The 27464-nt window shown below is 40.6% G+C and overlaps 2 protein-coding genes across 4 annotated transcripts in view; one reads left to right on the top strand and one right to left on the bottom strand.

Moving 5' to 3' along the window:
- Positions 1-9590: 9590 nt before the first annotated feature.
- Positions 9591-12394, bottom strand: LOC134205404 (germ cell nuclear acidic protein-like). Its single transcript, XM_062680634.1, has 7 exons — positions 12329-12394; positions 12176-12231; positions 11170-12006; positions 10569-10619; positions 10309-10501; positions 9980-10237; positions 9591-9915 (listed from the first exon to the last, which is right to left on the bottom strand). The coding sequence occupies exons 2-7, from the start codon at positions 12186-12188 to the stop codon at positions 9651-9653; spliced, it is 1617 nt and encodes a 538-aa protein (XP_062536618.1). The 5' UTR covers positions 12189-12231; positions 12329-12394; the 3' UTR covers positions 9591-9650.
- A 2070-nt stretch (positions 12395-14464) lies between these two features.
- Positions 14465-27464, top strand: part of LOC134205403 (GPI inositol-deacylase) — a 34050-nt gene continuing 21050 nt past the window's right edge. For 2 of the 3 annotated variants that reach the window (XM_062680632.1, XM_062680633.1), the window contains exons 1-16: positions 14466-14704; positions 14769-14991; positions 18452-18600; positions 18662-19006; positions 19062-19244; positions 19305-19466; positions 19818-19906; positions 19978-20267; positions 20404-20533; positions 22028-22150; positions 22208-22401; positions 22463-22649; positions 22722-22875; positions 23956-24085; positions 24158-24338; positions 24394-24492. In XM_062680632.1, coding sequence (XP_062536616.1) covers positions 14570-14704; positions 14769-14991; positions 18452-18600; positions 18662-19006; positions 19062-19244; positions 19305-19466; positions 19818-19906; positions 19978-20267; positions 20404-20533; positions 22028-22150; positions 22208-22401; positions 22463-22649; positions 22722-22875; positions 23956-24085; positions 24158-24338; positions 24394-24492 — 2774 coding nt within the window. In that variant the 5' untranslated portion in view covers positions 14466-14569. Of the gene's footprint in view, positions 14705-14768; positions 14992-18451; positions 18601-18661; positions 19007-19061; positions 19245-19304; positions 19467-19817; positions 19907-19977; positions 20268-20403; positions 20534-22027; positions 22151-22207; positions 22402-22462; positions 22650-22721; positions 22876-23955; positions 24086-24157; positions 24339-24393; positions 24493-27464 lie in introns of all 3 variants that reach the window. The other variant, XR_009978131.1, reaches the window with a different exon arrangement.

Here is a 27464-nt window from a genome sequence, read left to right as displayed (position 1 = left end):
CCATGTTGATCGGTACTGATATAATGTTTACATGACCATTTAGAGAATCCATGACGACCAGCTCAAACAACTTCGATACAGCATAGCGACGTGATTCGTATAATATTTAAATCGCGCTTGCTTCCTTTTTGTACACAGGAAACATTTCAGCTGTCTTCCAGCAGGACGGAAATACACTATTAGAGAGGAGAGCTGGAAGATTCGATATGGATCGACAGAAATGCTTTTGTGAGAAACCGACGGAACACCGTCAGGTCCCGATTTGTACGACGTTTTTTAGTCGCGTGGCTGCTCTCGCTATGGCATCTGTACTTACATCGACAGCGTTTAGCGTTTGATTCGTTAAGAGTACTACCGCTGCGCTGGTTATGGAGTCATTGAGAGCGCTCATTGACAAACACGCTAGCAAACTTGGCCGAGAATAGGGTTACAAATCTCTTGTTGAGTTGAGCCATGTCTCCATTGTAGACCATGGACGATGGAGACCTACTTCACGCTGCTCGTTTACGTAGTTCAAAGGATTTCGGATGGGTTTAAGCCGTTGCTGTATCCTCCGCTGGTAACGTTTAAAGAAACGACTAACCGTTTGTATTCGTTGTTCAGCCTAGCATAATGGTGCTTCAAGGGAAGAGCGGAACCTTGTGAACCTTTCAGGACGGCCTTTAGTCCTTTCAACGAACGAAGGTCTTTTGTCATCCACGGAACTTAGAGTCGTATGGGCAATCTTTCTGGAACATGTCTGTCAATGACATATGCCAAGACATGAGAAAAAGTCTGTGCAGCGATATTTGCATCAGCCGGGTCGAGGATACTCTGCCAATCAAGTTAGACAGCACTTGGCAATACGCAATAATTCGCCTTGCGAAAACTATGACACAGCCGTTGAAGTACCAACATAGTCACGACGTCATCATGGTGCAGTGAAATAAATGGAGGTGTAACGACCGACGAAGCACAGATCCAGCAAGGATTATTCTCATTCAGGATGCAATTAATTGAGATAACGTTGCAGTACTGTAATTATCGCAACCTGAGAGCTCCGGTGAAACGAGAATGCTCCTGATCAGGGTGGAAACCGTTGTGAGTTGGAACCCATGCGACTCCTGGAGGTTGAAGTCGCCCAGAACGAGATTTCATCGTTGGGAGCTTATTCCGACGCAAAGAAGACTGATGGCAGTGCGTGTCGATGAGTTCAAGTCTCGAGTTCGGTCTGGAGGAATGTACACCGCACAAACAAATAGTTTACGGTCTCCGAGCTGAATAGATACCCAAACCTGCTCCACGGTGTTGAACGAATCTTCTTCGATTACTGATGCCTTCAGCCTAGAACTTACAGCGATTATGATGCCACCTCCTGTCGATTTCCTGCTGTTATTCGAGTTTCGATCACATCAAAACCTCGTACCCAGTTCGAAAATATAGCTTGAAATTGCGCGAGTAGCCGTTTCGTCAGAACTACGATATCGTAACAATGATCCATGACTGCTAGTCGATAATCTTCCACTAGACCATTCATTCCGCCAACGTTCTGGTAGTAATATAGTAACATGCGATTTCGGACGGGGGTTGTTGCTCTGGAAATCAGGATAATATCAGGAAGAGAGGCGGTGGTTGATTGATCGTACTTGCCGGTAATAGAATTCGGAAGACCCGTCTCCTTCCCATGCGCAGGACCGGAACGGCTGCTGGACGCTGGCAGGAGGGCTCGACAGCGATGGAGGAATAGGGCTTCCTTAGGACTTCAGACACTGAAGCGTCCGGTGTTCCGTTAGCAGCAGACTTGGTTGGCTTGACGAAGTTCCATTGCCTGAAGAGGAGTTCGGAAGACCCCGTCTCTCAACCAAACGCAGGACCAGGATGGCTGATGGTCGCTGGCGGGGGGCTGACTGCGATGAGAGATGAGGGCTTCCTCGTAGCTAGGGGCAGAGTGCATCGATGTACAACAGAATAACGGTCGTTGATTGCTCAGTTGTCCGACAACGTCCAGATGACTCCATAGATTCCACAGCAGTGGGTTCGGTCGTAGAGATTTCGCGGTTCCGTGATTGCATACAGTGTCAAAGGATAGCAGTTGATCCATAGAACTTGTAGTACGCTTGCGCAGTTGTCGAAACGGTTAGAATTGAAGGCGGTTGTTCAGTTGATAGTCGACTGGAAACAAGGATTTTTCAGGAAGCAAAATGTTTTGAATAGGAGCGTACGATCCTGAAGGACGATTTTGGGATCCTCTCCGGTCTCAAACACAGGACCAGGACGGCTGCAGGTCGCTGGCAGGAGGGCTCGACTGTGTTGAGGGGATTAGGGTCTTCCATGAAGCAGCGGCAAAATGCGTCCCGGTGAAATGCTGAAGGGAAGTTGCTAGGATCACTGATTATCACCATTTCTGTTTCCGCCGGAATGCCTAGCGGATCGTTGGTCGCAGGTGAGGCTTTGGTCGCAAAAATTTTCTCTTGGAGTTGTCGCGCAAAATTCTCGGTAAAGAATTCCTTTAGGCCATGTCGAACTAAAAGCGCTCTCGATTTCAATTCGGCATTTATTCAATTTGAATGAGACAAAGATAAGTGCGAACTTATGTCTCTCCCTCTAGGCACCAAACGAGCTACTTGAACGTCATTGGTTTCAAGACGCTTTTTGTCAATTCGCCAATTTGATCAGCTGAAACGTCTGGTGCAATCCGACAAATAAAGCCAGAATTTAGAGGCTTAGGGACTGTCTTGATTTCTTTGCATGAAGAAAGAGTGCGCTGGCCCGAGCAGAGATTAGGTTCGTAACTGGGACAGAATCGTTAGTCATACCTGAAAAGGCGCCGTTTCTTCGTAAACCGGGTTCAGTATAACTCTGTTTTTTCCTTCAGGGTGAGCAAGTTAGAATTCAATAATTTGTAAAATTCGGATTTCAGATTTCACCCGTCAGTATCTCAGACTTAAGCTGCCAAAATATCCCCATGATAATTAGAAGCTTGTTCATGTCCAGCCTCCTGGGCAGCTTGAAGTATTCGGAAACGCATATCCTTCATCAACGAGGTGCACGATGGACAGAACCAAAAACTTGATTGATATCCTTCACCATCTCAAGCGTCGGCAGAAAGACCGGTGCATTTAGGGGGAAATATCGCTTTACAAAATCCTCCACATTTGACGTGGGTTTTCGTTTGCGTCACCGGCAAGAGTGGCAAATCAGAGACATTTCACATTCACAATTTGAATTTCTAAATTTGCCTTTCGCGAAACAAGACAACTTGACGTCGAAAACCGGAGCACGCTTCAGTACTATTCGCGATGTTTTGATCAGACCACCACTTATCGAAAAACTATAGGTGCTTGAATCCTCTGAGAAATCTGAGTCCGACAGGAGCTTGACATCAAAGCCCTCGATCAGTGAGACAGAGCCTGATCTGAGAGTGAGCAGAGCAAGAGGATCCGCCTTACATCTCGCGATTCTGCACCGTTTTGTCGAGCCCGTCTGACTTCGAACATGCGAAATGGACTTGACGTCTCAGCCGATATGGGTCGATGTCCTGCTATGGAACGTCAAGCCACATCGAGCTCCTGATATGGGGTTCTTCTTCTTGTTTTGTTCTTTCGTGAAAGAGTTGCTGATGTCTAATCTTTCTCTTTCAAGCGCATAGAAATGATAGGGTCTCCTATGCGCTTGAAGAGAAAGATTATGACGTCAACAAGCTCTCAAAACTAATTGATTACATTTTTTTTATCATTGTTTATTAAATATTACAAACTGCTTCCAGAAGCGACATTTTACAATAATAATTATTTATTTATTTATGTCGAAATCATCGTTGTCATCGTTGTCTGGCTTTTCCGGGATCAAAGATCAAGCAAACGGAATACCCAAATCGTGCGCCAAAATACCAGAGAGGAAGTTTGTTCCGCGATTCGTTCATACGTTCAGCGCTGTGTAAGAAATTAAAATACAATTTGTGAAGGACAAAATATGATGAAGGATACTCACCAACTAAGCAGTCGAACCCGGATGCAATTGTTCCAAAGTTTGGCGCAGGTTCGTTGTCTGAGTCGAAGAATATTGGAGAAGGATGTAAGGTTTCGATCCAAGACCCACAAAGATGAAGCATAGAATTGTTCCTCCACGTTTGCTGGGAAAATTTTAATTTGAGGATCAATTACGAGTAAACATTGCTGAAAGCGAAAAATATTGCTGAATCCTTGAGAAGTATGGAACTTTATGTGAAGATGTAAACATTCATGAAAATCATAACATATCGCACAAAGGAGTTTTCACCATCGAAAACAGAAATTTCTCAAACTATACCATCGGCAATTCCTACGATAATTCTTCCGGTAATTCATTTGAATTTCTTAGAATTCTTCTGCTCATTTCTTTCAAATTCTTTCGTAAATTCTTTGAGTTTTCTAATGGAATTACATAGCAAATCTCTTCAAAATTCTTTGAAATTACGAAAATTCTTCGAATTCCTACGATGATTCCATGGAATACCTCAGGAATTCATTCGGAAAATCTTCTGGAAAGCCTCTGTGCAGTCCTTCGGAAGGAAGGTCCTATGTATAGTCCTTCGATGTTCTCTGGGAATTCCTTTGGAAGTTTCTGCAATTTCGGAAGTTCCTCTTGTAATTCCTTTGGAAGTTCTCCATTGACGAATACGCTCAATGGTTCTTCTCAATCTTCGGGTTCCTCTGCGAATTGCATGAAAGTGCCTCTGGAAATTACTTTGGAAGGTCTTTGGGAATTCCTTCGGAGTTCCTCTGAGCATTCCTTCGAAAGTTTTCTGGAGAATTCCTTCGGATGTTTCTTTGAGAATTCTTCGAAGTTCCTCTGAGAATTCCTTCGGAAGTTCTTTGGCCATTCTCTAGGTTCCTTGTGAATTCCTTCGGAAGATCCTCTGAATTCCTTCCGAAGTTTCTCTGGAATTCTTTGGAAGTTCCTCTGTGAATTCTTTGGAAATTCCTCTGAGAATTCCTTCGAAAGTTTCTCTGGAAATTCCTTCCGAAGTTCTTCTGAATTCTTCGAGTTCCTCGGAAATTCCTCGAAGTTCCTCTGGAAATTCCGGAAGTTCTTTGTAAATTTCCTTCGAGTTCTCTGAAACTTTTCGAAGTTCCTCAGAAATTCCTTCGGAGTTCTTGTGGCAATTCTCCAAGTTCCTCGAATCCTACGGAAGGTCTTCTGGCAATTCTCTCATTAAGTTCTCTAGTAATTCCTTGGTAGTTCCTCTGAGAACCTTGAAGATCTCTGGGAATTCCTTAAGTATCTCTCAGAATTCTTGAAGTTCCTCTGGAATTCCTCCGGAAGTTCTGCTGGGAATTCTTCGGAAGTTCTCCGATCTTCAGTTCCTCTGAGAATTCTTCGGAAGTTTCTCTGAAATTCCTCCGGAAGTTCTGCTGGAATTCCTTCGGAAGATCTTCTAGGAATTCCTTCGGAAGTTCTTGTGGGAATTCCTTCGAAGTTCCTCTGAATTCCTTCGGAAGTGACTCTGAGATTTCCTTCGGAAGTTCCTCTGAGAATTTCTTCGGAAGTGACTCTGAGATTTCCTTCGGAAGTTCCTCTGAGAATTCCTTCGGAAGTTCTCTGGAAATTCTTCGGAAGTTCTCTGAATTGTCGAAGTTCCTCTGAAAATTCCTTCGAAGTTCTTCTGGCATTCTCTGCAAGTTCTCCTTCGAGTTTCTCTGATGCCTGGAAGCTCCTCGGAATGTCGGAACTTCCTCGGGAACTCTCGAAGTTCCTCTGGGAACTTCTTCGGAAGTTCTCTGTGAACTGCTTCGGAAGTTCTTCTGGAGCTCCTTCGAAGTTCCTGGGAACTCCTGTGGAAGTTGCTCGAACTCCTGAAGTTCCTCTGGGAACTCCTGGAAGTTCTCTCTGGGAACTCCTTCTCGGTCTCTGAAACCAATGCTTCGGAATTTCCTCTGGGAACTGCTTCAAGTTCCTCTGGGAACTCTTTCGGAAGTTCCTCGGGAATTCCTTCGGAAGTTCCTCGGGATCTCCTTCGGAAGTTCACTGGGATCTCCTTCGAGAGTTCCACTGGGAATCTCTTTGGAATTTCCTCTGGGAATCCTTCGAAGTTCCTCTGAGAATCCATTCGGAAGTTACTCCGAATTGCTTCGGAAGTTCCTCTGGGAACTCTTTCGGAAGATTCCTGGAACTCTTCGGAAGTTCCTCTGGGAACTCATTCGAGTTCCTTCAAACTCTTGAGTTCCAGGAACTCCTTGGAAGTTCCTCTGGAATTCCTTTGGAAGTATCTCAGAATTCCTCCGGAAGTTCTTTGGAATTCGTCGGAAGTTCCTGAAAATTCCTTCAGAAGTTCTTCTGGCAATTCTCTCGCATTCTCTTCGGAAGTTTCTCTGAATTGCTGGAACTTCTCGAGGAATTCAGTTCCTCTGGAACTCTTCGAGTTTCTGGGACTCTTCTCGGTCTTCCGGAACTCCTCTGTGGTTCCTCAACTCTGGAGTTAACTCTCGGAAGCTTCTCGGAAGTTCCTCTGGGAATCCTCAATCTTTGGAATTCTTGAAATCTTAACGTTTCGAAGTTCCTCTGGAACCTTTCGGAAGTTCCTTGGGAACTCCTTGGAAGTTCCTCTGGGAACTCCTTCGAAGTTCCTCTGAGAACTCCTTTCGGAAGTTCCTCCTGGGAATTCTTCGGAGTTCTCTGGATCGGAAGTTCCACTGGGATCTCCTTCGAAGTTCCATCGGAATAACTATAGGGAATTTTCCGGGAGACGAAGGAATTCCCAAAGGAACTCGAAGAATTCCCAAACAAACTTTCGAAAGAATTTCAGAAGAATTTCTGATGAAATTCGAGGAATTCAGAAGATCCAGAGAACTTCTGAAGGAGATCCAGAGGAACTTCGAGAGATCGAGGAACTTGAAGACCTAGAGGAACTTCGAAGGAGTTTCAGAGGACTCGAGGTGTTCAGAGGAACTTCGAAAGAGTCTCAAGAGAACTCGAAGCAATCTCAGAGTCAATGGATTCTCAGAACTTCCCATCCCGAGGAAATCTAAGAGAGCAGTGGAACTCCGAAGAGATCCAGTGGAACTTCAAGAGATCGAGGAACTCGAAGGATCCAGAGCTCTTCTGAAGAACTCACGAGGAACTTCCGAATTCCCAGAAACTTCCGAAAGAATGCATGGAACTCAGCGAGAGAATTGCCAGAAGAACTTTCGAAGGAAGTTTCAGAGGAATTTCCGAAGGAATTCAGAAGAACTGAATTAATTTCGAGGAATGAAGGAGTTAGAGATACTTCCGAAGGAATTCCAGAGAACTTCGAGAGAATTCAGACTCAGGGAACTCGAAGGAATTCCCGAGGCACTTTGAAGAATCGCAAACTAGAATCAAGAACTTCGAGCAGATGAACTGGAGAGATCCAGAAGAACTTTCGAAGGAGTTTCAGAGGAATATCGAAGAATTCAGGAGAACTTCGAAGGAATGCACAGAGGAACTTCCGAAGGGTTCCCAGATACTTCGAAGAATTCCCAGATGAACTCTGCGAAGAATTCAGATGAACTTCGAAGGAATTCCCAGAAGAATTTTCAATAGGAATTCTGAAGTAACTCTGAATTCTCAAAAAACTCCTGAAAAATTTCTGAAGAATTTCTAATTAGAGACTCTTCCGAAGAAGTTCCCAGAGGAACTTCCAGTAGTTCCAGAGGAACTTCGAAGCGTTCCAGAGGAACTTCAGAAGGGTTCCCAGAAACTTTCGAAAGGAGTTCCCATAGAACTTCGAAGGAGTTCCGAGGAACTTTCGAAAGAGTTCCTGAGAAGTTCCGAAGCACATCCTAGAAGCTTCCGAAGCAATTCTGCCAGAACTCTCGAAGGAATTCTCATAGGAACTCGAAGGAATTCTCAGAGAACTTCGAAGAATTCCTGAGGAACATGCAGAATTTGGACAGATCTTCCAAGGAATTTTCAAAGGGAGGAACTTGCGAGAGAATTGCCGAAAGAACTTCTGAAGGAATTTCAGAGGAACTTCCGACGGAATTCCTAGAAGAACTTCCGAAGAAATTCCCAGAGGAATTCCGAAGGATGAGTTGTTTAGGGGTATATATGTTAAATATTCTGAACCTGCATAAAAACGAGCCTAACAATTTTTCAGAATTTTGGACCTGAACTATTTTTAATTTGCATTTAAATTATATGGAAAAAAATTTGTTCTTATTAGGGCCAACTGTCATTCTATGAATGTTAGTGTCATTCTATCGATTAAATGGTTATTGTTTGTCATATAAAAGGTTTTACAAACAAAATAAAAAATATGAGATCAGAGACATGCTTTCTGTTAAACTAAAAATCTATATTTTTCTCTGCTAAACAACCCAATTCCCCAGAGATTTAAGGAATTCTAGAGAAACTTCGAAGAAATTTCAGAGGAACATTGTCCTGAAGGAATTCTCTCTGTAGAACTCCGAAGGAATTTCTAGAGGAACATGCGAGAGAATTTCCAGAAGATCTTCGAAGGAATTTAGGAACTTCGAAGATTTCCCGAAGATTCGAAGGAATTCCAGAGGAACTCCAACAAGCCCCCAGAAACCTGGTTGAAATTAATTGAGGAACTTCCGAAGGAATCTACAAGAACTTCAAAGGAATTCCGAGGAAATCCCAAAGAATTCTCACAGAGATACTCCGAAGGAATTCTGTGAGAAACTTCCTTGAAGGAATTCCCAGAGGGCCTGAAGGAATTCACAGAGTTGAGCGACACGTCTACTGGGCAACATGTCCGATGGGCACTGTACTAAGGTCTTCTTAGATGCAACCGGACCGAGATCTATTTTAGGCTCCGAAAGGTCCCGTTTCGTAGTGATATGTTGCCATAAAATCATAATTTATACACTCACTCTTGCACTTGGTAATCCACTGGAATATTCTATCGTATTATTGATATTGATTATTAACGATGTGTCTAAATATGTGGCAAGTCAATTCAATCACTGATCAGATTAGAACGAGCTCCGTGCAATTAAAATATAAACGGTACACTTATCTCTAATTCACAGAGTATATGGGTGGTTGTTAGCTATGAATACCATTGCATATACCGAAACTACGAGCTTTCTTTGAAGTTATTTCTTCATCATCGGTCGTCTGAAAAGAGGTAGATAAAATAATTGGGCCGCTCTTACTGTTACTTACATTTTTTGCATTTTTATTCCTAAAAACTGTACTAAAAACAGAGAAAATGATTAAAATGGCAAGTTTTTAGCACAAATGACGGTCCACCAGAAAAAAACTATAATTTTTACATTTGATAACAACAGGTTACATATGGAACCAATAATTATAATAATGTTAAAACCATCTCATGACAATCTGATTCGTTGCTTATGATGTTCTTTAAAATATATTGTGCGCAAATTTTGGAATCATTTTTCAACACATTGTACCTAATTTTGCGCACAACTCTTATTTTCGCTATATTTAAAAAAAATAATGATATGTCATCAAAAAAGACATAAAAAGAACTTTTGTAATTATTAAGAACAAGTTATATGTACCTTACAATTGATAAGGATTTCTTTACAACATTATCACATTTTATTTGAACCGAAAAAATCGTCCCCAAAACAACAAAAAAAAAAACATTCTGAAACAAATCGAAATAAAACCAAAAATTCAAGTTTTCACGGAAAACATCTTTATAGCCCCTAATGCATTGGGTTATTGTCAAAATACTACGCATATAAATTCTTCTGTTCAGTACTAAGTCCGGCGAATTTTTGACTCAAAACTTTCATAGTGTCCGCGTGGTTACTCTCACCCTGTCGCACGTGCTTGTATTTGTCTTTCACGAACGCAGCAAATCCTTTTCCTGCCTTGGCCGGAGTGGCCACAGTTTCACCGTCTTTGTTCTTCTTATTCACAAATAGCTCAATCTTGCCGTGACAATAAGCACATCGAATGTTCTCCGTCTTTTTAGAACGGGTGTGTGCATTGTATCTGAAAATGAGACGCATATATTGGTTAAACGCCTGTTTGAAATAGCAAGAATATGGTTCATTACTTAGACTTGCAGAGAACACATTGGTACGTGTACTTGTACTCGATCTCATACTGGTGGCACACGGTGATGGGTGGCAACTCGGGAAGAGCTCGCCGGGCACGATACGTCCAATGCTTCCAATGTTTACCATGGCCGTTTTCTGCGTGGAAAATCCACGCCGCAGCATGACACATTTCGTGTATCAGCGTCGATCGCATTCGCTCGGCACAAGTAATAACTTTGTCACTCAACTCAATTTTGCACGATCGCTCTCCGTTCCTGTTGAAATATTATTTAAAGCATTCTTATAATATTTAATCAAATTAGTATACACAAATTTTCTTACTTACTTCTTAATATTGAAACAACGTCCGGCAGTGCAGGTTAATTTCTTGTTCCAGCTCAGTGGTACATTCATTTTGTCTTCAAATACCTCCCGATTGTATAGCTCATACAACTGAGCCATCAATTTGTCTTTAGTGGTATTGAAATGTGTTCTGTATTTCCGTAATTCCGTGGAGCACAAGTCCAAGGGGGTTTTCTCTGGAAAGTAACAGGATTATGAAAGTAGATTCGTTTCCAAAGTAACATCAACTTATTTATACATTACCATCTAACGACTGAAGAAATGATACTTTCCCGGGAATTGTGGAAATGTGGTCTGGAATATGCAACTCCTTAAAAATAATTCGCAATGATCGCTAGCTGAGTAGCCAAACAGTAATACTAATTTTCAATATGTAGTCTTCTTCTGGTGGCATCAAACGTACCTATAGATCACTCAATTCCAGTAATGGAAGGTAGACACAGGACAAAACAATTTAGTTCGATTTCATACGTTTCACAAATGAAATGAGTTGAACATGAATCCTTGAACAAGGCTTAGTAAAGAGCAATTTTATATCAAATATCTAACGGCACATCTTTAAAAAAATATCCGAAAACAGGATTCCCAATGCTGCATTTTAATTGACTTGCAAATGCCAGAAATGATTTTTTTTTTCAAAATATTGAACATGAAAGCACAGTCGAAATGATAGTTTACTCTCAGGCTTAACTCGTAGATTGCAGTCGGGTTACATTTTTATTGTAATATCCCATGTTGACGGAGGATCCAGATATTGGTTATGATGTACATTCAATACGCATTGTAAAACTACATATGTTCCCCTGACCGGGCCTCGATTGAAGTCTTCCAAAAGATCGCTTACCTTTCGGTTGAACAGGTCCCTTTTTCGGTCTTGGTTGACAGAGAGCCACATTTTTCGGAGTCCTCCATGCGTTGCCGTATATTTCCGTCAGAATGTCCATCATATCATTGTCGATTATTTGCTCTGACCTCTGGATGCCCTGATTTGCTTTTGATTGGTCCGTTTTTTCAGTAGGTTTCTCAGACTCAGAGGAACTTTCGTCGCTGAGTTCCGAGACGTGAACTTTAATTTTGATTTTAGCCGAAATCTTCAAATTTCTCAATACCGGCGAATGATCCTCCTTAGGTTCACTTTTTTCGTTCATTACGGGGGAGGTTTTGTCAGATGTCTGCGTTTCGACAATAGACTCTTCTTTGCTGCCTTCGTCTGGTGTGTGCTCGAACATGTTGTCAGACAGCTGAGATTCGGTCAGTTGAAATTCTGGTTTACTTATATTTTGCGTCGAGCTGGGGATGTTGTCGAAAAAATCATTCAGGCGAGCCCGTGCACCGGAACTCAGTCTATTGGCACTGCTGTTCATCGTCGAGCAGTTCAGCTGAGCGGAAGAGGAATTGGCACTGTCAGAAAGTACGATTGGCGAACATGGTGTGTTTTCGGACGTTTCTACATATTCTGACCGTTTTGAGGAAACTGTTTCATCGAGACTGTTGGACAGCGTGGTCAAATCGACGAGTCCTTCAGAATGTTGTTCCAGTACTGGGGAAGGTGACCGTGTTCGATGACTGGTGTTCTGCGAAAGGGTTTCATCCGAATCGCTAATGCACAATATTTGAGAGAATGGCTGCGTCAAACTTGCCTGATGATAATCTGCTGCAGAACTCAGGGATTCTGAAAAAACTGATTTTGTTGTTGTTAGAATTGAAGATCTGATGCAATAAACGAAAGAATAACTGAAGTTCTGATTTCCGTTTGAGAACCTCTGCATAACCGTCAACGACGCTGTCGTTAACCGTTGATGTTGACATTTTTTGTATGGACTTTTTTTATTAAATAGAATAAAACTTACCTGGGAGGGACATTTCTGTAATTCAGTTTCGACTACTCACTGTGTTAACCTATGAACTAAAATAAACCATTTACTATTTTTATAACATCAATTAAAGAAAATTTGATTCAATCAACTGAAAGCGATTTTCATTTTTGAACCTGAAATACCTACACTGGAAATAATGTCTACCTAAAACGTCTTTGCAGACCTGCGCCGCGACGCCGGTTTTCTTTTGACATGAAGAAATCAAAGTTTTCCAACAGCAGGTTATTGTTTAGAATTTGTTAGGCGCACTGGTCATTGACAATAGGCCTTTTCACGAAACGTTTAAAATCAGCGACTCACGCAAAGAAATAACGGGAATAACCGAGGGGATAACAATTTCAATGAACTGTCAAAATCTCGCTCTTAGATTCATAGGGGCGTAACTGTATATATCGATTTCTCTTCAATTTTTGCCTTTCTCGTACAACAAAGTTGTACCGAAAGGCTATCATTTCACTCCGAATACTAACTTTTTATAAAAGCCTCGGAGACCCATAGTGTTATATACCAATCGACTCAGTTCGACGAGCTGAGCAAATGTCTGTCTGTCCGTGTGTATGTATGTGTGTATGTGTGTGTTTATGTGTGTGTGTATGTGTGTGCGTATGTGTGTGCACAAAAGTTAACAACTTTTAGACAACTTTTCATATAGTAATCCTTAACCGATTTTCTCGCAACAAATTTCATTCGACATGGGACAAAGCCTAGTTGATCACTATTTAATTTGATAACGATTGAACGCTGCGTTTAAAAGTTATAAAGAAAATGGTACACCGAATCATATAAGCAACATATAATGTTGGTGTCTTGGCTAAATGCGAGAAAGGCAGTATCACTACTCGGTGAATTAAGTTGGGTTTTTCTTCTCATTATTGTACCGAATTGCGCTAGTTTTTCGATGATTTATTAGTTTGGTGTGATAAAGGACGATTGTATCTTACACCAGAATCAATAATCACGAATGTACACGTAAAAAATTTTAATGTTGTTTATTATTAATATTTCTAATATTGCAGGTTGCAGTGGAATGTCAAAATGCATGCAATCTGGCTAGCAAAAGTTGAGGAATGCCTGAACATCTTGCAACCAGTGTTGTTGGCAATTAAAATAAAAATGTTTTTGAACTTCGCAAAACAATTTTTTTCAGTCTTGGAGGAGTCAAATAAAATCTTTGGTTTTTAGCCACGCTATATTCCAATATATGTTCAATTTTCAAAACAGTAAAATACTCGTTTAAACAAGACAAATTTCACTTCAAAAGCATATTTTTTGATTGTCGTAATTATACAATTAAAATCATTCCTGAAAGTCTGGCATCACTGTTTTTGGCGCGCTTCGAAAAAAAAGCTCGACGAAAACAAACGGACAGCTTTCAGCTGACGTCTAATCGTCCTTCTCTTTCAAGCTCATAGGAAGGATAGGATTTGACACAAAAAAAGTTGACAGCTCGCTGCTTGCATTTTGGTCGGAAACTTCTTGCAAGATCTTTGCATTTCGCGTTTTGGAAGAAATTTGCAATACTTTTTTACCAAAGCAGGCGCTTAATGACATGTATAAGAAAAAACTTATACATCGCATTAATCACATACAATATAAGTTTCCCATACTTTTCATTAACTTATGAATGTTATTAGCTTTTTGATATGGGATCATTCATTAGGTGGCATAATGAAGAGTATAAGTATTTTCGAATGGTTTTTTGCCATAACATATAAGGTTATTTTTTTACGTGTAGCTTTTGAAACAATTGAGTTATTACCAGAATATAAAATCGATTAAGAGAAATCGATCAATACAGTTACGCCCCTATGAAACTAAGGGCGAGAAATGGGCGCGTCGCATCGCGAACAAAATATTTTAGTTACAAGATAAAGATTGTCGCTGTCCGGAGCACGTTTTGATGGCGAAGGTGCTAAATGTCAATGACAGTAAGGTACCCAGCATGTTTCGGACAGCAGAGCAAAGGGAACCGAGATGTCTTATCTCATTTCAGGTTTGTATGTTAGGGGTAATATGTGTACGACCCCTTATATTACAGGTTTGGTCTTTAGGCCTTTTCACGAGACGTTCAAAATCAGCTTATTTTAACGTCAATTGACAGTTCTTCTATGAAAGTGACAGCTTCGGGTTTGCAGGCCTGTTCAGCGGCTGTAAACAAATGCAGTCTCGGCAGTGTCAGATAAAAAGGCCTATACTCTGGCTTCACCCTAAATTTAGTGTTACGTAATTTGTGAAGAATCCTTATGCGCCGGTGCACCGGCCGCCGGGGTTCGAACGAAGTGCGGAGAAACAAACAAAAATAGCAAAACAAAAGTCTGTCAAGCGTTGAGTTTAGTATTTTTTTATGAAACTTTAATTTTAGTGAAAATGTTATCAAAATGTGTGATAGTAACATCGCTATGCAGTCTCTTGCTATTTGCGTATGGACTACTCATAAATATCACTAAAATAGAGGAAAATCGCTGTAAACTAACGTATATGTACGAGTACCCCCAGTTTGTGGTAAGAGGCCTTTACTGCTTATAATCCATCAAACCATAATAACCATCCCCTTTTTACTGCACAGAGGATTAGTTTCGCCGAGAACGACCAATTTCCGGCGTATGGCTTGTACGCTTACTCGGAGGGCCAGCTGGCCCACAATGCTCGTAACATGATGTTCCGGGGAGCGCCGGTGATATTCATACCGGGAAATGCTGGGTCGTACAAACAGGCACGATCACTGGCATCCGTTGCCCTGCGGAAGGGCATTGATAATGGTATGCGGTATCATCTAGATTATTTTACCGGTAGGTGGACATTTGAATTTATACTCTGTTAAAAGTTACTCATGACGTGTACAATAGTCTCAATAGTACCTACTTATATATAATAATCCTGATAGCAAAGTCATGATGCTCATTGACTTTTCAGCAGCAAGGTTGTTATCGATCATTTAGTAATTTGTGTTCGATCATTTAGTAGTTTGTCAATAGCTCATTAAAAAAGTTGAATTTCAAAATGTTTTGTATGGTGGACTTCTAGTGCGAAGTTTTTTTTTTCAACTCTGCCTTATGGTTTGCTGTTTGAATCCCACTAGCAACGAAGTTATAGCTGAAGTTTCAGTAACTTAGGCTAAATGATAACAAAATTCCAATCATTTAGCTTAAGTTGCTTCAACTAGCGCTATAACTCCGTTATAGTTAAATTTTAACCTTCGCACTAGAAGTCCACCATACAACACATTTTGGAATTCAGCTACTGGAATGAGTTATTGACAAACTTCTAAATGATCGAACGCAAATTACTAAATGATCGATAACATCCTTGTTCAGCAGTCTTGTACATATAACAAATATTGCATGCCAAGTTCGTCAATGAGTTTAGGTTTTCTCGATGGCAGGAGCCAGATAGTGGAAGTGGGTAAAAGTATGTCGGGAGAAAATGGTCTTGCTTAATCGCTTTTCCGTTCAGCCTCTACATAAATAACTTGCCGTAGAAACGTTTGCGTTGCGTTTGACACATTTCCCATTGTATAACTGTCAAATGCAACGCAAACGTATCATATGTGCGGGGCTCAGTAGTCAATTTCCTTTCCTCACGCGACGGTTAAATGAGCAAATCAAACCACCTTCATTTTGCCTTTTCATACGGACATTCTTCCTTTCCTTTTCATACGGAAAAATAGCAGAAGCAAAGTCGTGCGACTTATATCGTTACCAAAATTTCCCTCCGCTCGCTTTCAAATCCATTACTTATATCAATCTTTATGTTTGTCGTATCCTAACGGAATTTTCAAATCTGTACGTATTTGATCGTATCTAAATGTATCATGATTTACATTTGCATTTCCATATCATTGTAACAAAAAATAAACTCAAAAGTCGTTAACCTGGGGCTCACAATGAACTGTGGTCTAGAATGAGCAGATCACCTCAACCTGGGCCTCAACCAAATTGTCTTGAAGATCTTCAATGTTCTTGAAAGAACGAAGAAGGAAAACAAGGAAGAAAAAAAAAGAAAAGAGAAGAAAGAAGACGAAAGAAGGAAGATGGAAAAAGAAAAAAGGAACAGGGAGAAAGAAGAAGAAAATATAAATAAGGAAGATGGAAAGTTTAAGAAACGAAGAAGAAAGAAGAGAGAAATGAGTAGGGAAAAAGAAGAAGGAAGAACGATGGAAAAAGGCAGAAAGAACGAAGAGAGCAAAAGAATAAATAAGAAAGAAAATAAAAAAAGAATGCATAAGGATTAATTTCTCACTTTTCAAACGTTATTTTTCATTTCTCTCTCTTATTTCACATTCCACTTCTCACTTCTCAGTTCTCAATTAATTTCTCTCTATCCACTTCTCACTTTTTAGTTCTCAATTCTCATCTCTCACTACACACTTCTCACTTCCAATTTCACATTTCTCACCACTCACTTCTCATTTCTCACTCTTAATCTTCACTATTCATATGCTGGGGTATTTTTTTTTAATTTCGGCCAAACGACCTGTGCAGCCAAATGGCCTGACATCAAAACTCAATAGACCAGCGGTTCTCAACCTTGTTCTTGAGAGGTACCCCTTAGAACTTTTGCATTAATTGAGGTACCCCCTCTCGAAAGTAGGCTACCAATCCTCTTGAAAAAATAATTCCGAGGCCTTTGAAGGGAAGCTCCTTTCAACTTTTGAATCCCTTTAAAGTAGGTTTCCGCGGCTCTTGATTAAAGGCCTCTGAACCTCTTGTAGATAGGCTTCCGAGCCTCTTGAAGGCGGTTTTCGAATCACTTAAAAGGAGGCTTCCTTTGCATCTTGAAAGGACGCTTCTGAGCCTCTTGATAGTATGCTGCCAAGCCTCTTGAAAGAAGTATTCCGAGCTTCTTGAACTGCGGCTTTCGAGCATCTTGAAAGGAGGCTTCCGAACCACTTGAAAGTAGACATTCGAGCCTCTTGAAAGCAGGCTTCCGAGCCTCTTAAAAGGAGGCTTACGAGCTTCTTGAAAGAAGGCAACCTAACCAAAATAAAAGGCTTCTGAGCCTCTTGAAATGCGGCTTCTAAGTTTTTTTTTAAATGCAGCTTCTAAGCCTCTTGAAAGGAGGCTTCTGAGCCTATTGAAAGGAGGCTTCTAAGCCTCTTGAAAGAAGGCTTCTGAGCCTCTTGAAAGGAGGCTACTGAGCCTCTTGAAGAGCTTCTGAGCCTCTTGAAAGTAGGCTTCTGAGCCTCTAGAAAGAAAGCTTCCGAGTCTCTAGGAAGAAGGCTTCCGAGCCTCTAGGAAGAAGGCTTCCGAGCCTCTTGAAAGAAGGCTTCCGAGCCTCTTCAAAGGGTCTTTAAGGGATGCTTCCGAGCCTTTTCAAAGGAGGCTTGCTTCTCGAAAGGAGCCTTCCGAGCCTCTTGGAAAAAGGCTTCAGAGCCTCTTGGAAAAAGGCTTCAGAGCCTCTTGAAACGAGGCATCTGAGCCTCTTGAAAGGCGGCTTCTGAGCTTCTTGAAAGGCGGATTTTGAGCCTCTTGAAAGGAAGCTTCTGAGCTCTTGAAAGGAGACTTCCGAGCCTCTTGAAAGGATCTTAAAAGGAGGCTTTTGAGCCTCTAGAAAAGAAGTCTTTTGAACTTTTTGAAAGGAGGCTTCCGAGCCTCTTGAAAGAATGCTTCCGAGCGTCTTGAAAAAAGGCTTCCAAGCCTCTTGAAAGGAGGCTTCCGAGCCCCTTGGAAGAAGTCTTTTGAGCTTCTTGAATGGAGGCAACCTAACCATTTGAAGGAGGCTTCTGAAGTGCCCAGGAGGCTTACGAGCCTCTTGAAAGGAGGCCTTCGAGCTGCTTGGAAGAGGGCTTCCGAGAAGTGTAGAAGGATGCTTCTAATCCTCTTGCAACGAAGCAAATGAGCTTTAGTGAAAACAAATCATTTTGTTCGTGCGACGTTTTGTTCGTTTGATCTTTTGTTCCGCAGCCCTTCATACATTGTGTTGATTGTGGAACGCAGGATTCAATTGGAATTTATTGATCGCATTGCATATTATATACAATATTAAGTTTTGAAATAAAAAATACACAATTATCAAAACTTTATCAATGAGTTTTGATTGGAAATGTCCGCCATTACGCATTTTTGTCCGAGGTACCCCTTAGAACCAGTGAAGGTACCTCCAAGAGTACATGTACCCCAGGTTGAGAACTGCTGCAATAGACAAACCAAAAGGTTTTCCATTATTAATATGTTAAAGAATTGATCTCCTATATCTTTTACCATCGCTTGTATTTGTATTTATTAATTGAGCATGTATAAATCATTGCAGTTGATCTCAATGAGCAATATTCTGGTCTCTATGGTGGCGTCTTAAACTATCAAGTAGATTTCGTACGACTATGTATACAAAGCGTTCTGAATTTGTATAAATCAATACCGGGGGGACCTACGACGGTCGTATTGATTGGTCACTCTATGGTAAGATGGTGGAGTATTTTCTGTATACATTCGTCTAAAGTTATAATAATTTCCTCTCAAGGGAGGAAAAATTGCACAAGCTGTGGCGGCGTCACCCGGTATGGGTCCACTTATCAATTCAATCGTTGCCATATCATCACCAATGGATGCTCCGGTCATTTCACTGGACCATTATCTTCAAAACTTCTACAACACGGTTAACAATCAATGGAAACAGAATCGTACAGTCTGTACGACGCCGGATAGAGCTGCACGTTTGAAAGTTGAAGACGATTACTGTTTAACGACTGGAAAAGCTTCCAGACAGCTAGATCATATTCTACTAGTAACAGTTGGTGGAGGAATTCGTGACACGATGGTTCATGACAGTTTTACCAATTCATTGTTCAGCGACGTCCACTCTATGGTAAGTTCTAGCTACCTGACTATCGAGTATAAACTATATTAATTTATTATTCTAGACCTACAATGTTCCAAAAGTGTGGCTATCAGTCGATCACCAGTGCGCGGTATGGTGCTTGCAATTTGTGCTTGTGATGAATCGGTTTTTGCACAGTCTTCTGGACTTCAATGCCAAACGTGGACCAAATAAGTTTGTCGAAGATAAGGACATAAAGCTAAGGAACGCGCTTTTCTATCTCAAAGTTTGTTAATGTAGCAAAGTACTCGAGCAAATTGATTAATTCTAAAAATTGCATTCGCAGAACGTGAGATCGGTGGAACCATCTGACATGGTGGTCAAAAACGACGTCGTAGAAGAGGATTGGATTGAGGATATACGACGAAATTTTCAGCTCTCTTTCGAAAAAGGTCTACAGCGTACTCGTGTGCAAATGATAATACTCAATTCAAATTCATTGTATCGTGTAAGTACTTTATAGGAATATTTTTTCTAAGGCATAATCATTTTAAAGGAAAAAAAGCTTTCTTAAACAGTCTTTAACACTTTCACCTGCTTGCCAAACTTGTCTAAGTAGCAATAAAGTCCGTCAATGTCTTTCAAAACTTGATCCGACTTGCTGAAACATTGCAGTGAATCCTAATTTCCCCCATAGACCCATTGTCTCCCCTGATTACAGTAGGTACATAATAAAATGCAACTGAATAACAAAGGTCGAGAACGAGAATAGGGTTTTGCAAATCAAAGTTGTCCCATAAGTTTAAGAGCAGTCATCAATTTCTTAACGATAGAACAATAATAGTGTATTCTATTGCAGTTCATGAAAGCGGAAGTTACCAACCTAGACACTGATAACTGGATCTTTGGATGTACGGCTAATGAAATCGATATAAACATGCGTTATTGGTAAGCACTAATATCAATGTTTTTATAATCATTGAAAAAACCAACCTTGACATTTTATTATTCCTTTTTAGTTCTACTGCAACGCCATTGCATAATTATAGTAGCGTTCTGCCATATACTGAAAGTGTTCGCCGGGTTGCTCAAGTGAATCTTCACACCATAAAAGCTCAAAACCCGTCATGGACCCATTTGTTACTGAAGCTACCCAGAACCGACGATGCGCTAAAGTTCACCGTGGACATCAACAATTATGACGATCGTGTGCTGGACATTCAAATGCCAAAATGGTACTCATTTGGGAGTTCGTTATTGCTCGATGACACGGCACTAGGGGCCTCTTTCTATAAGTTAAGAATTTTTGGTAAGTCGATACCTCGATTAGGCGGACAACCATAAAAGCCCGTTGTTAAAATTGACTTAACTATCAGACTCTAACATGTTTTTCTCTGGTGTTTGGAAAGTTCGATGAATTTTGTATACAATGTATTTTTTTCTAGGAATGGATCATAGTTATCAAACGTTGGCTATTAATATTGACGTGCGCTCATGTAATGCAGATAATCCATCCGTGGTTGCCAATATCAGTGTACCGTGGACTGATGGGTTCACTAAATATTCCCACTATTAGTAAGTTTGAAAATTAAACAACTTGAAAATATGTCGTCATATAACAATTTGGTAATCGGTCAAATCAAACATTGTTTGTTCAGTACAGGGTGGCAATTGAACCGGGAAAACCGGGAATTAACAGAGAATTTGTCCTGGAGAAACCGGAAAATAATATGGAATTCGGCTTGAACAAAAAAATTATTTTATTTATCATGGTTTTTATGGGTCTTCCACGAAAGGCTGAATCACATAAAGCTGAAAACTCATAAGGCTAAACACGAAAGGCTGAAAAGTAAAAATCTCACATAAGGCTGAAACTCGAAAGGCTGAAAAATCGTGAGAAACCAATTTTAGTGGAAGAATTCACATTTGACGTTAATAGGGGCACAAACTAAAATAATCCGCAACCTTCTTGCAACTTCCTGTTGTCTTTCAATTTTTATACGGAATTGGGTTGTTTAGCAGAGAAAAATATGAGATTTTTTATAGTTTAACGAACAGAGCAAGCTTTTCTGATCTACAACATATTTTTATTTTGTTTGTAAACCTTTTTGTATAGCAAACAATAAGCCATTTTAATCGATAGAATGACACTAACATTCATAGAATGACAGTTGGCCCATAAGAACAAATTTTTAGTTCCATATAAATTTAAAATGCAAATTAAAAATAGTTCCGAGGCTCCAAAAATTCTGAAAAATTGGGGTTAGGCTCAGTTTTTTATGCAGGTTCAGAATATGTAAAAACATATATAGCTTAATTCTTATTTTTTAGTCTATACAGCTCAATTTTTTTTAAAGGTAACATAGGAAGGAAGAAGACTTTATTGTTCTTAGTTCTTGTATTTGTTTTTTGATTATTGCCCCGATTACTCTCTTATTTTTTTATTTTTCATTCTTTATTCTTCTTTCTTCTTCCGTCTTTATTCTTCCTTCTTCCTCACTATTTCCTTCTCTTTTTTTGCTTCTTCCCTCGTTTTTATTTTATTTTGATCTTCCGTTTTCCTTCTTTCTTCTTCAATCCTTCCTAGTCCCTTCTTCCTGTTTCTTTCTTCCTTCTTCGTTCTACCTTCTTTATTCTTAGTTCATCCTCCATAGTTCTTCCTTCGTTTTTCCTATTCCCTTCTTTTGCCTTTCTTGTTCCTTCTCTCTCCTTCCTTCTTCTTTGTCTGGTTTCTTTTTCTTTCATTTTTCATTGTTCTTCTTCTTCCGTCTTCATTCTCTCCTTTTGCTTTTCTTCCTTTTTCCTTGGTACAGGATAATTTAAACACTACAACTCACTTCCTTTTCTAGTCCATTTATGTACCGCTATCGGGGGTGACAATGGGTCGTCGCTCTCACCGGCAGTCGTAGAGCAAAATCGTTCAAAAAGGTCTCTTGCATTTTAGTCTTCTTGCGCTCAGATACATTCAATGTGTTCTACAAGCACTCAAGTAGTTGAAACAGTGACCCATTCTCACCCCCATTTGACGTTAACTATTAAATAAATAATCATTTTCAATAAATGTTCCAGCAAAAAGAACCATAGCGTGATTTATGTGTACGCTCCATATGACAAACCGAGCGGTTTCAACTCAAGTGCCAATCCGATAGCGGTTGATTTGCATTTAAACCCAAGTTGCCGATACACATTGAGGTGAGCTTCACTCACATAGAAGAGCCCGATAAATTTTTAATTTTTTTCTACTTTCAGCTCTTCACAGTCACTCAGCGTGATGATGGCGAGGATAGTTCAACAATTCGGTCAGTGGATTCCGGCGCATTGCGTGGCCATTTTACTCCTAGCAATCAAGCATCAGGTGTCTGTTACACCTGAGAATGAGAGCTTCAAGTGCGGAAAGCTGCATACAGCGTTGAGCAAAAGTACACCATTTTTTATCGTCACAGGTACAACGTCGGGACCAATGGGAGTTTAATCAATGTTAGCATTAAATTATTATCATTTCAGCATCACGTGTTTTCACCAAAATGGTTCTCATGTTTAAGGTTCTGCCCCAACCCGAGCAGTACGATTCCTCCATACTGGTATCTGTTATCATCCACGGAGCATCTTTGGCGATTCTCTTGATATCGACGGCCTTTGCGTGGGCAGCTATCGTTTTTTGCGGGAACTTTGTTCATAAAATTTTGATCAAGTAATAAGAACTTTCATTAAACTATTATTATTTCCATAACAATTTCGTCAATTAAAAGAACTACACTTTCAGAATTGTATGCTTACCAATACCGGCATTGTCATCGACACTGGTGTCTTGTATTGAAAAGTTCCCCATGCTTTTTGGAGGAATACTGATGTCGATTGCATTAGCATCATGTGGTAGCGCTGCCTTAATATGCGCTTGTGTTGTATATTTCATAATTGTAAGTATGCGCGGGTTGATCATTTAACTCTAGTCTCTAGTGTCATCCAAGAAGTAATAGTCTAAGGTAGATATACTCTTCATCTCACTTGAAAATATTTCCATATTCTGCCAAACTTACTGGAACATAACCGAGAATTATGGAATTTAACAAGATACCTGTACGCTTTTATTTAATGGATAAATTCAATCAAGTAGCTCTAATACATAGGGCCCTCCTTAGCCGTGCGGTAAGACGCACGGCTACAAAGCAAGACCATGCTGAGGGTGGCTGGGTTCGATTCCCGTTGCCGGTCTAGGCAATTTTCGGATTGGAAATTGTCTCGACTTCCTTGGGCATTAAAGTATCATCGTGTTAGCCTCATGATATACGAATGCAAAAATGGTAACTTGGCTTAGAAACCTCGCAGTTAATAACTGTGGAAGTGCTTAATGAACACTAAGCTGCGAGGCGGCTCTGTCCCAGTGTGGGGATGTAATGCCAATAAGAAGAAGAAGAAGAAGCTCTAATACATTAAATAATAAATTAGACCGCTAATAATTTTCGAAAAAAAAGTTGTTAGCCAACTATCACAAAATTTGTTCAAAACTTTGATAGTGGATAATGTCTGTTCTTTGTGTCCGTGGCCTAAATATCTTATACACTCCGGAAATAATTATAGCACAATGCTTTGATTTTCATACGAAAAGATCATGTTTGAGGATTAAAATCTCGATTTCTAGCGATTAGATAGAGGACATATTTGGCACCCCTAAAATGACCTAAATTTTCTATTAATGATTGTTTTTTGTATGTATGTTTACTGCCACAGTTTACATTTCAGTAAACATGCATACAAAAAAAAAACAATCATTATTCGTAAATTTATATCATTTTAGTCTAGGATGCCAAATTTGTCCTGAACCTAATCGCTGGAAATTGAGATTTCGATTCTCAAACATGACCATTTTGTCTGAAATCAGCGCATGCGTTATAAATATGTCCGGGGTGTAAAATAGAGAAGCCGTATACCTTGACACTACGAAAGCATCAATCCTTTACCGTCTCTATGAACTTCAAAGTTTTCCTTACTTCTTTCAGCTAACAAAGATGTATGAAGACTACCTTGAACATTTCGTTCTGAAAACAGCCCAACGTATCGCCCGAAAGCTGTTCGGGATAGATATTCGGTGTAAGGGCGATCGACAGGAGAAAACCACAAAGCCCAAAGGTTCCCCTTTTTTAATGGGGTTTACACATCTTGTAGAAAAATGAGTTGTTGATTATGTTCTTTGCTTTACAGAAGAAACCAAAGAAGCTGCTCCCGCCAGTCAAAATGCTGAAGCGGCAACTCAACGGCACGAGTACGATAACGTGCATCACGGACTGATCAATATTAACTTTCATTTACCGTTGTTTTTGTTGCTGGTTGTTGTAACGCTTTTGAATTTCCCAAGTTTTCTAACGTGGGCCAAACACTATAGGTATGTACGAGTTTCGTATGTTTGAGGGCATTTTAATTGATTTCAATATTTTTAGACTTTCACCTTCACTGAAACCAGACGCATCACTTATTCCTTCAATCGTAATACTTGGTAGTCTCTCGGTTTTATGGCAAATGAACGTACCAAAAAACATGTAAGTAGAAATCGGTTCTAGTTACTTTCAGCCTGGTCTTTATCACTTAGGTTCAAGGATGTTATCGATCATTTAGTAATTTGCGTTCGATAATTTAATGGTTTGTCAATAACTCATTCCAGAAACTGAATTTCAAAGTGTGTTGTATGGTGGACTTCTTTTGCGAACGTTTTTCTACAACTCTGTCTAATGATTCATTGTTACAAGTCAACTAACAACGGAGTTATAGCGATAGTTGCAGTAAATGTTTGGAATTTCGTTATCATTTAGTCTAAATTACTGAAACTATAGCTGTAACTCCGGTACTAGTGGAATTCAAACAAAGAACCATGAGGCAGAGTTGTAGAAAAACCTTTGCACTAGAAGTACAGTACAACACATTTTAAAATTCAGTTTTTGGAATGAGTTATTGACAAACTACTAAATGATCCACAGTACAGCTGGAAACACTGTTGTGTTAACCTCGTGCGCGAATACGCCAGCTATTTATTTACAATTCTCGCTAACGTTCTGCGTAAAAAAAACGTTATTTTTCAAGTCAATAGTCCGCTTTTATCCGTCTCTATAAGCCTCGGATAAAAGTATACCGTGAAATCCACTATATCGTCGTAAATTGTACAATTTCTGCGGTGTTTGTCGTTCCCACTTGTTTACTCTTGCAAGTGCACAACGACCGACGTCCGCAACTGACAAGAGACGTCTATAAAACGATAAAAGAACATATCGTCTTGCATCTCGCAACTTGCGGGAAGTAAACACGATATTTACATACCGAAACAGAACAAATCTGGGGTAGATAACAGGTGACTGTTACCAATCAACAACTGTCTCTGTTTTCGGAAAGAGGACATGATCATCACATAGGATTCTGAGGTCCAACTTACGGCATGGCCTCCTCTGGAGGTGACCCCAGAAACCCTTCTGGATCACGTCCAGTGCTCTCTGATTTACGAAATGAATTCGGTAAACTGATCGTCCTTCAAATGACTGCGAAGGATAAACATTCTCTTCCAAATCCATTCATAATTGGACACAGCATTGAATCTGCTATTGGAGGGACAGTGCAATCAGCACGTAGTGAAGCAAAAGGAACAAGCTACTCGATCAGCATACGTACTGAAAAATTAATCAACCTTACCGAGCTTTCTGATGGGACACAAGTGTCAATCACGTATCACCCTAAGTTGAATATGTCGAAGTGCGTCATTTCATCATACGATATTCTGCATATGGAAGAGAATGATATCCTAACTGCGCTAACACCACAGGGTGTCGTCAAGGTTCAAAGAATAACAAGAATGGTCGAAAAGAAGAAAGAGAACACTACAGCGATTATACTATCGTTCAATAATACAACGTACCCCGAACACGTGAAGGTTGGACTGTTACGCGTCGCTACAAGACCGTTCTATCCCAATCCACTACAATGCTATGGATGTTTTCTTTTTGGACACTTAAGCGTAAGATGTCCCGGACCAAGAAGATGCTACAACTGCTCAGGAGCGCACGATGTCAGGGAATGCACTGAACCAGCCCACTGTGTAAACTGTGAAGCTGAGCATCGTCCCACCAACAGAAAATGTCCAGTATATCAGACAGAAAAGAAAGTAGTTAAGGTAAAAGTCGATCACAACCTGTCATATCCAGAAGCCCGCAACAGAATCCTGAACGGCGACAGCTACGCTGATGCCGCAGCACAAGCTCGATTGGATAGAGCCAGATTCAACGCACTTATGGAAGCCAACAAGAAGAAAGATCAACAAATAGCTCAATTAGTCGCAACCGTGAATGAAAAGTCGCAGGAGATCGAAAAGTTGATGCAACAGATGAACCGAATGAAAACGTACATAGCGAAGTTCAATGAACAGAACAGAAGTTTCGCACAGAAATCGGTTCCACAACAACAAGCAGACCCAATGGAAAACGAGGAGCAGGACCAGCGATCGACAGGACGAAATACAGTTAATTCGAAACGACGTAATAAGAACAACAAACAAGATACAGCTCCAGAAAATCAAAGAACGGAACAGATGCACCCAGAACACAAAAAGTCCTCCACCTAAACGTTCGATATTATGTAACCAACCGACCCCAATGTATGAATCCGACACCGATGAAGCTGCCCGATGTAATTCCCCGGCTAATCTCGGCCTGCACGGAAAATAATAACTTTAAAAACATCATCAGCAACACAACCAATTTCGACGCAACATCAACAAACTTTGACAACAATACCAAACTAAACAACTGTAGACTTGAGGGAGGGGAAAGTGCAGTACCCACCTCACTCTCACATACGAGAGCGCAACTGGGAGGAGGATCTATCCGGGACGTCATACCCCAGCCCGTTGACGGTGAATCCCCCAGCGCGGTCTGCCAACACCGAACGACATACCCACACATTGAGCACGGATCAAAACCATCAACCAGGCCTAGCTCGACGCCGACCCTGTCCGGAGATGATCCAGGTTCGCCTGTTGTTCCTCCGGCGGCAGTCGGCGACGGGCGCCTGTACCATACTCAGGCAAGTACAAGATTACCTACCAAAACGCAACAGACAACTGATGCACACCACGTTTCAGAAATCCCTCCACCAACCCACTCATCGAGACAAAATAACGACGGTAGACGACAAAGACAAGAAGACAACGTGTCCGTTGCCCTGCAATGGAACGTTAACGGATTACAGGAACGGTACAATGAACTTCAGTTGATTACGACCAAACATCAGCCAACCGTAATAGCGCTGCAAGAAACTCGTTTGTCCAGGACAAATATTTTACAGAAATTTCACCATGGAGAATATGATTGGACCATTCTCCCCGGTCCGTATTCTGCCTCGCAAAATGGAGTCGGACTCGCTGTGCACAGAAATACTTCCTATAAGTTTTTAAAACTGAAAACATCACTGCAAGTTGTAGCAGCGCAGGTTATGCATCCCATAATTGCTACATACGCCAGCGTGTATATAC

The sequence above is a fragment of the Armigeres subalbatus genome, chromosome 1, assembly GCF_024139115.2.
Source record: "Armigeres subalbatus isolate Guangzhou_Male chromosome 1, GZ_Asu_2, whole genome shotgun sequence".
NCBI classification, from domain to species: Eukaryota; Metazoa; Arthropoda; class Insecta; order Diptera; family Culicidae; genus Armigeres; species Armigeres subalbatus.
The sequence above is the reverse complement of the archived record's forward strand: the minus strand, read 5'-3'. Positions and strand labels throughout refer to the sequence as shown.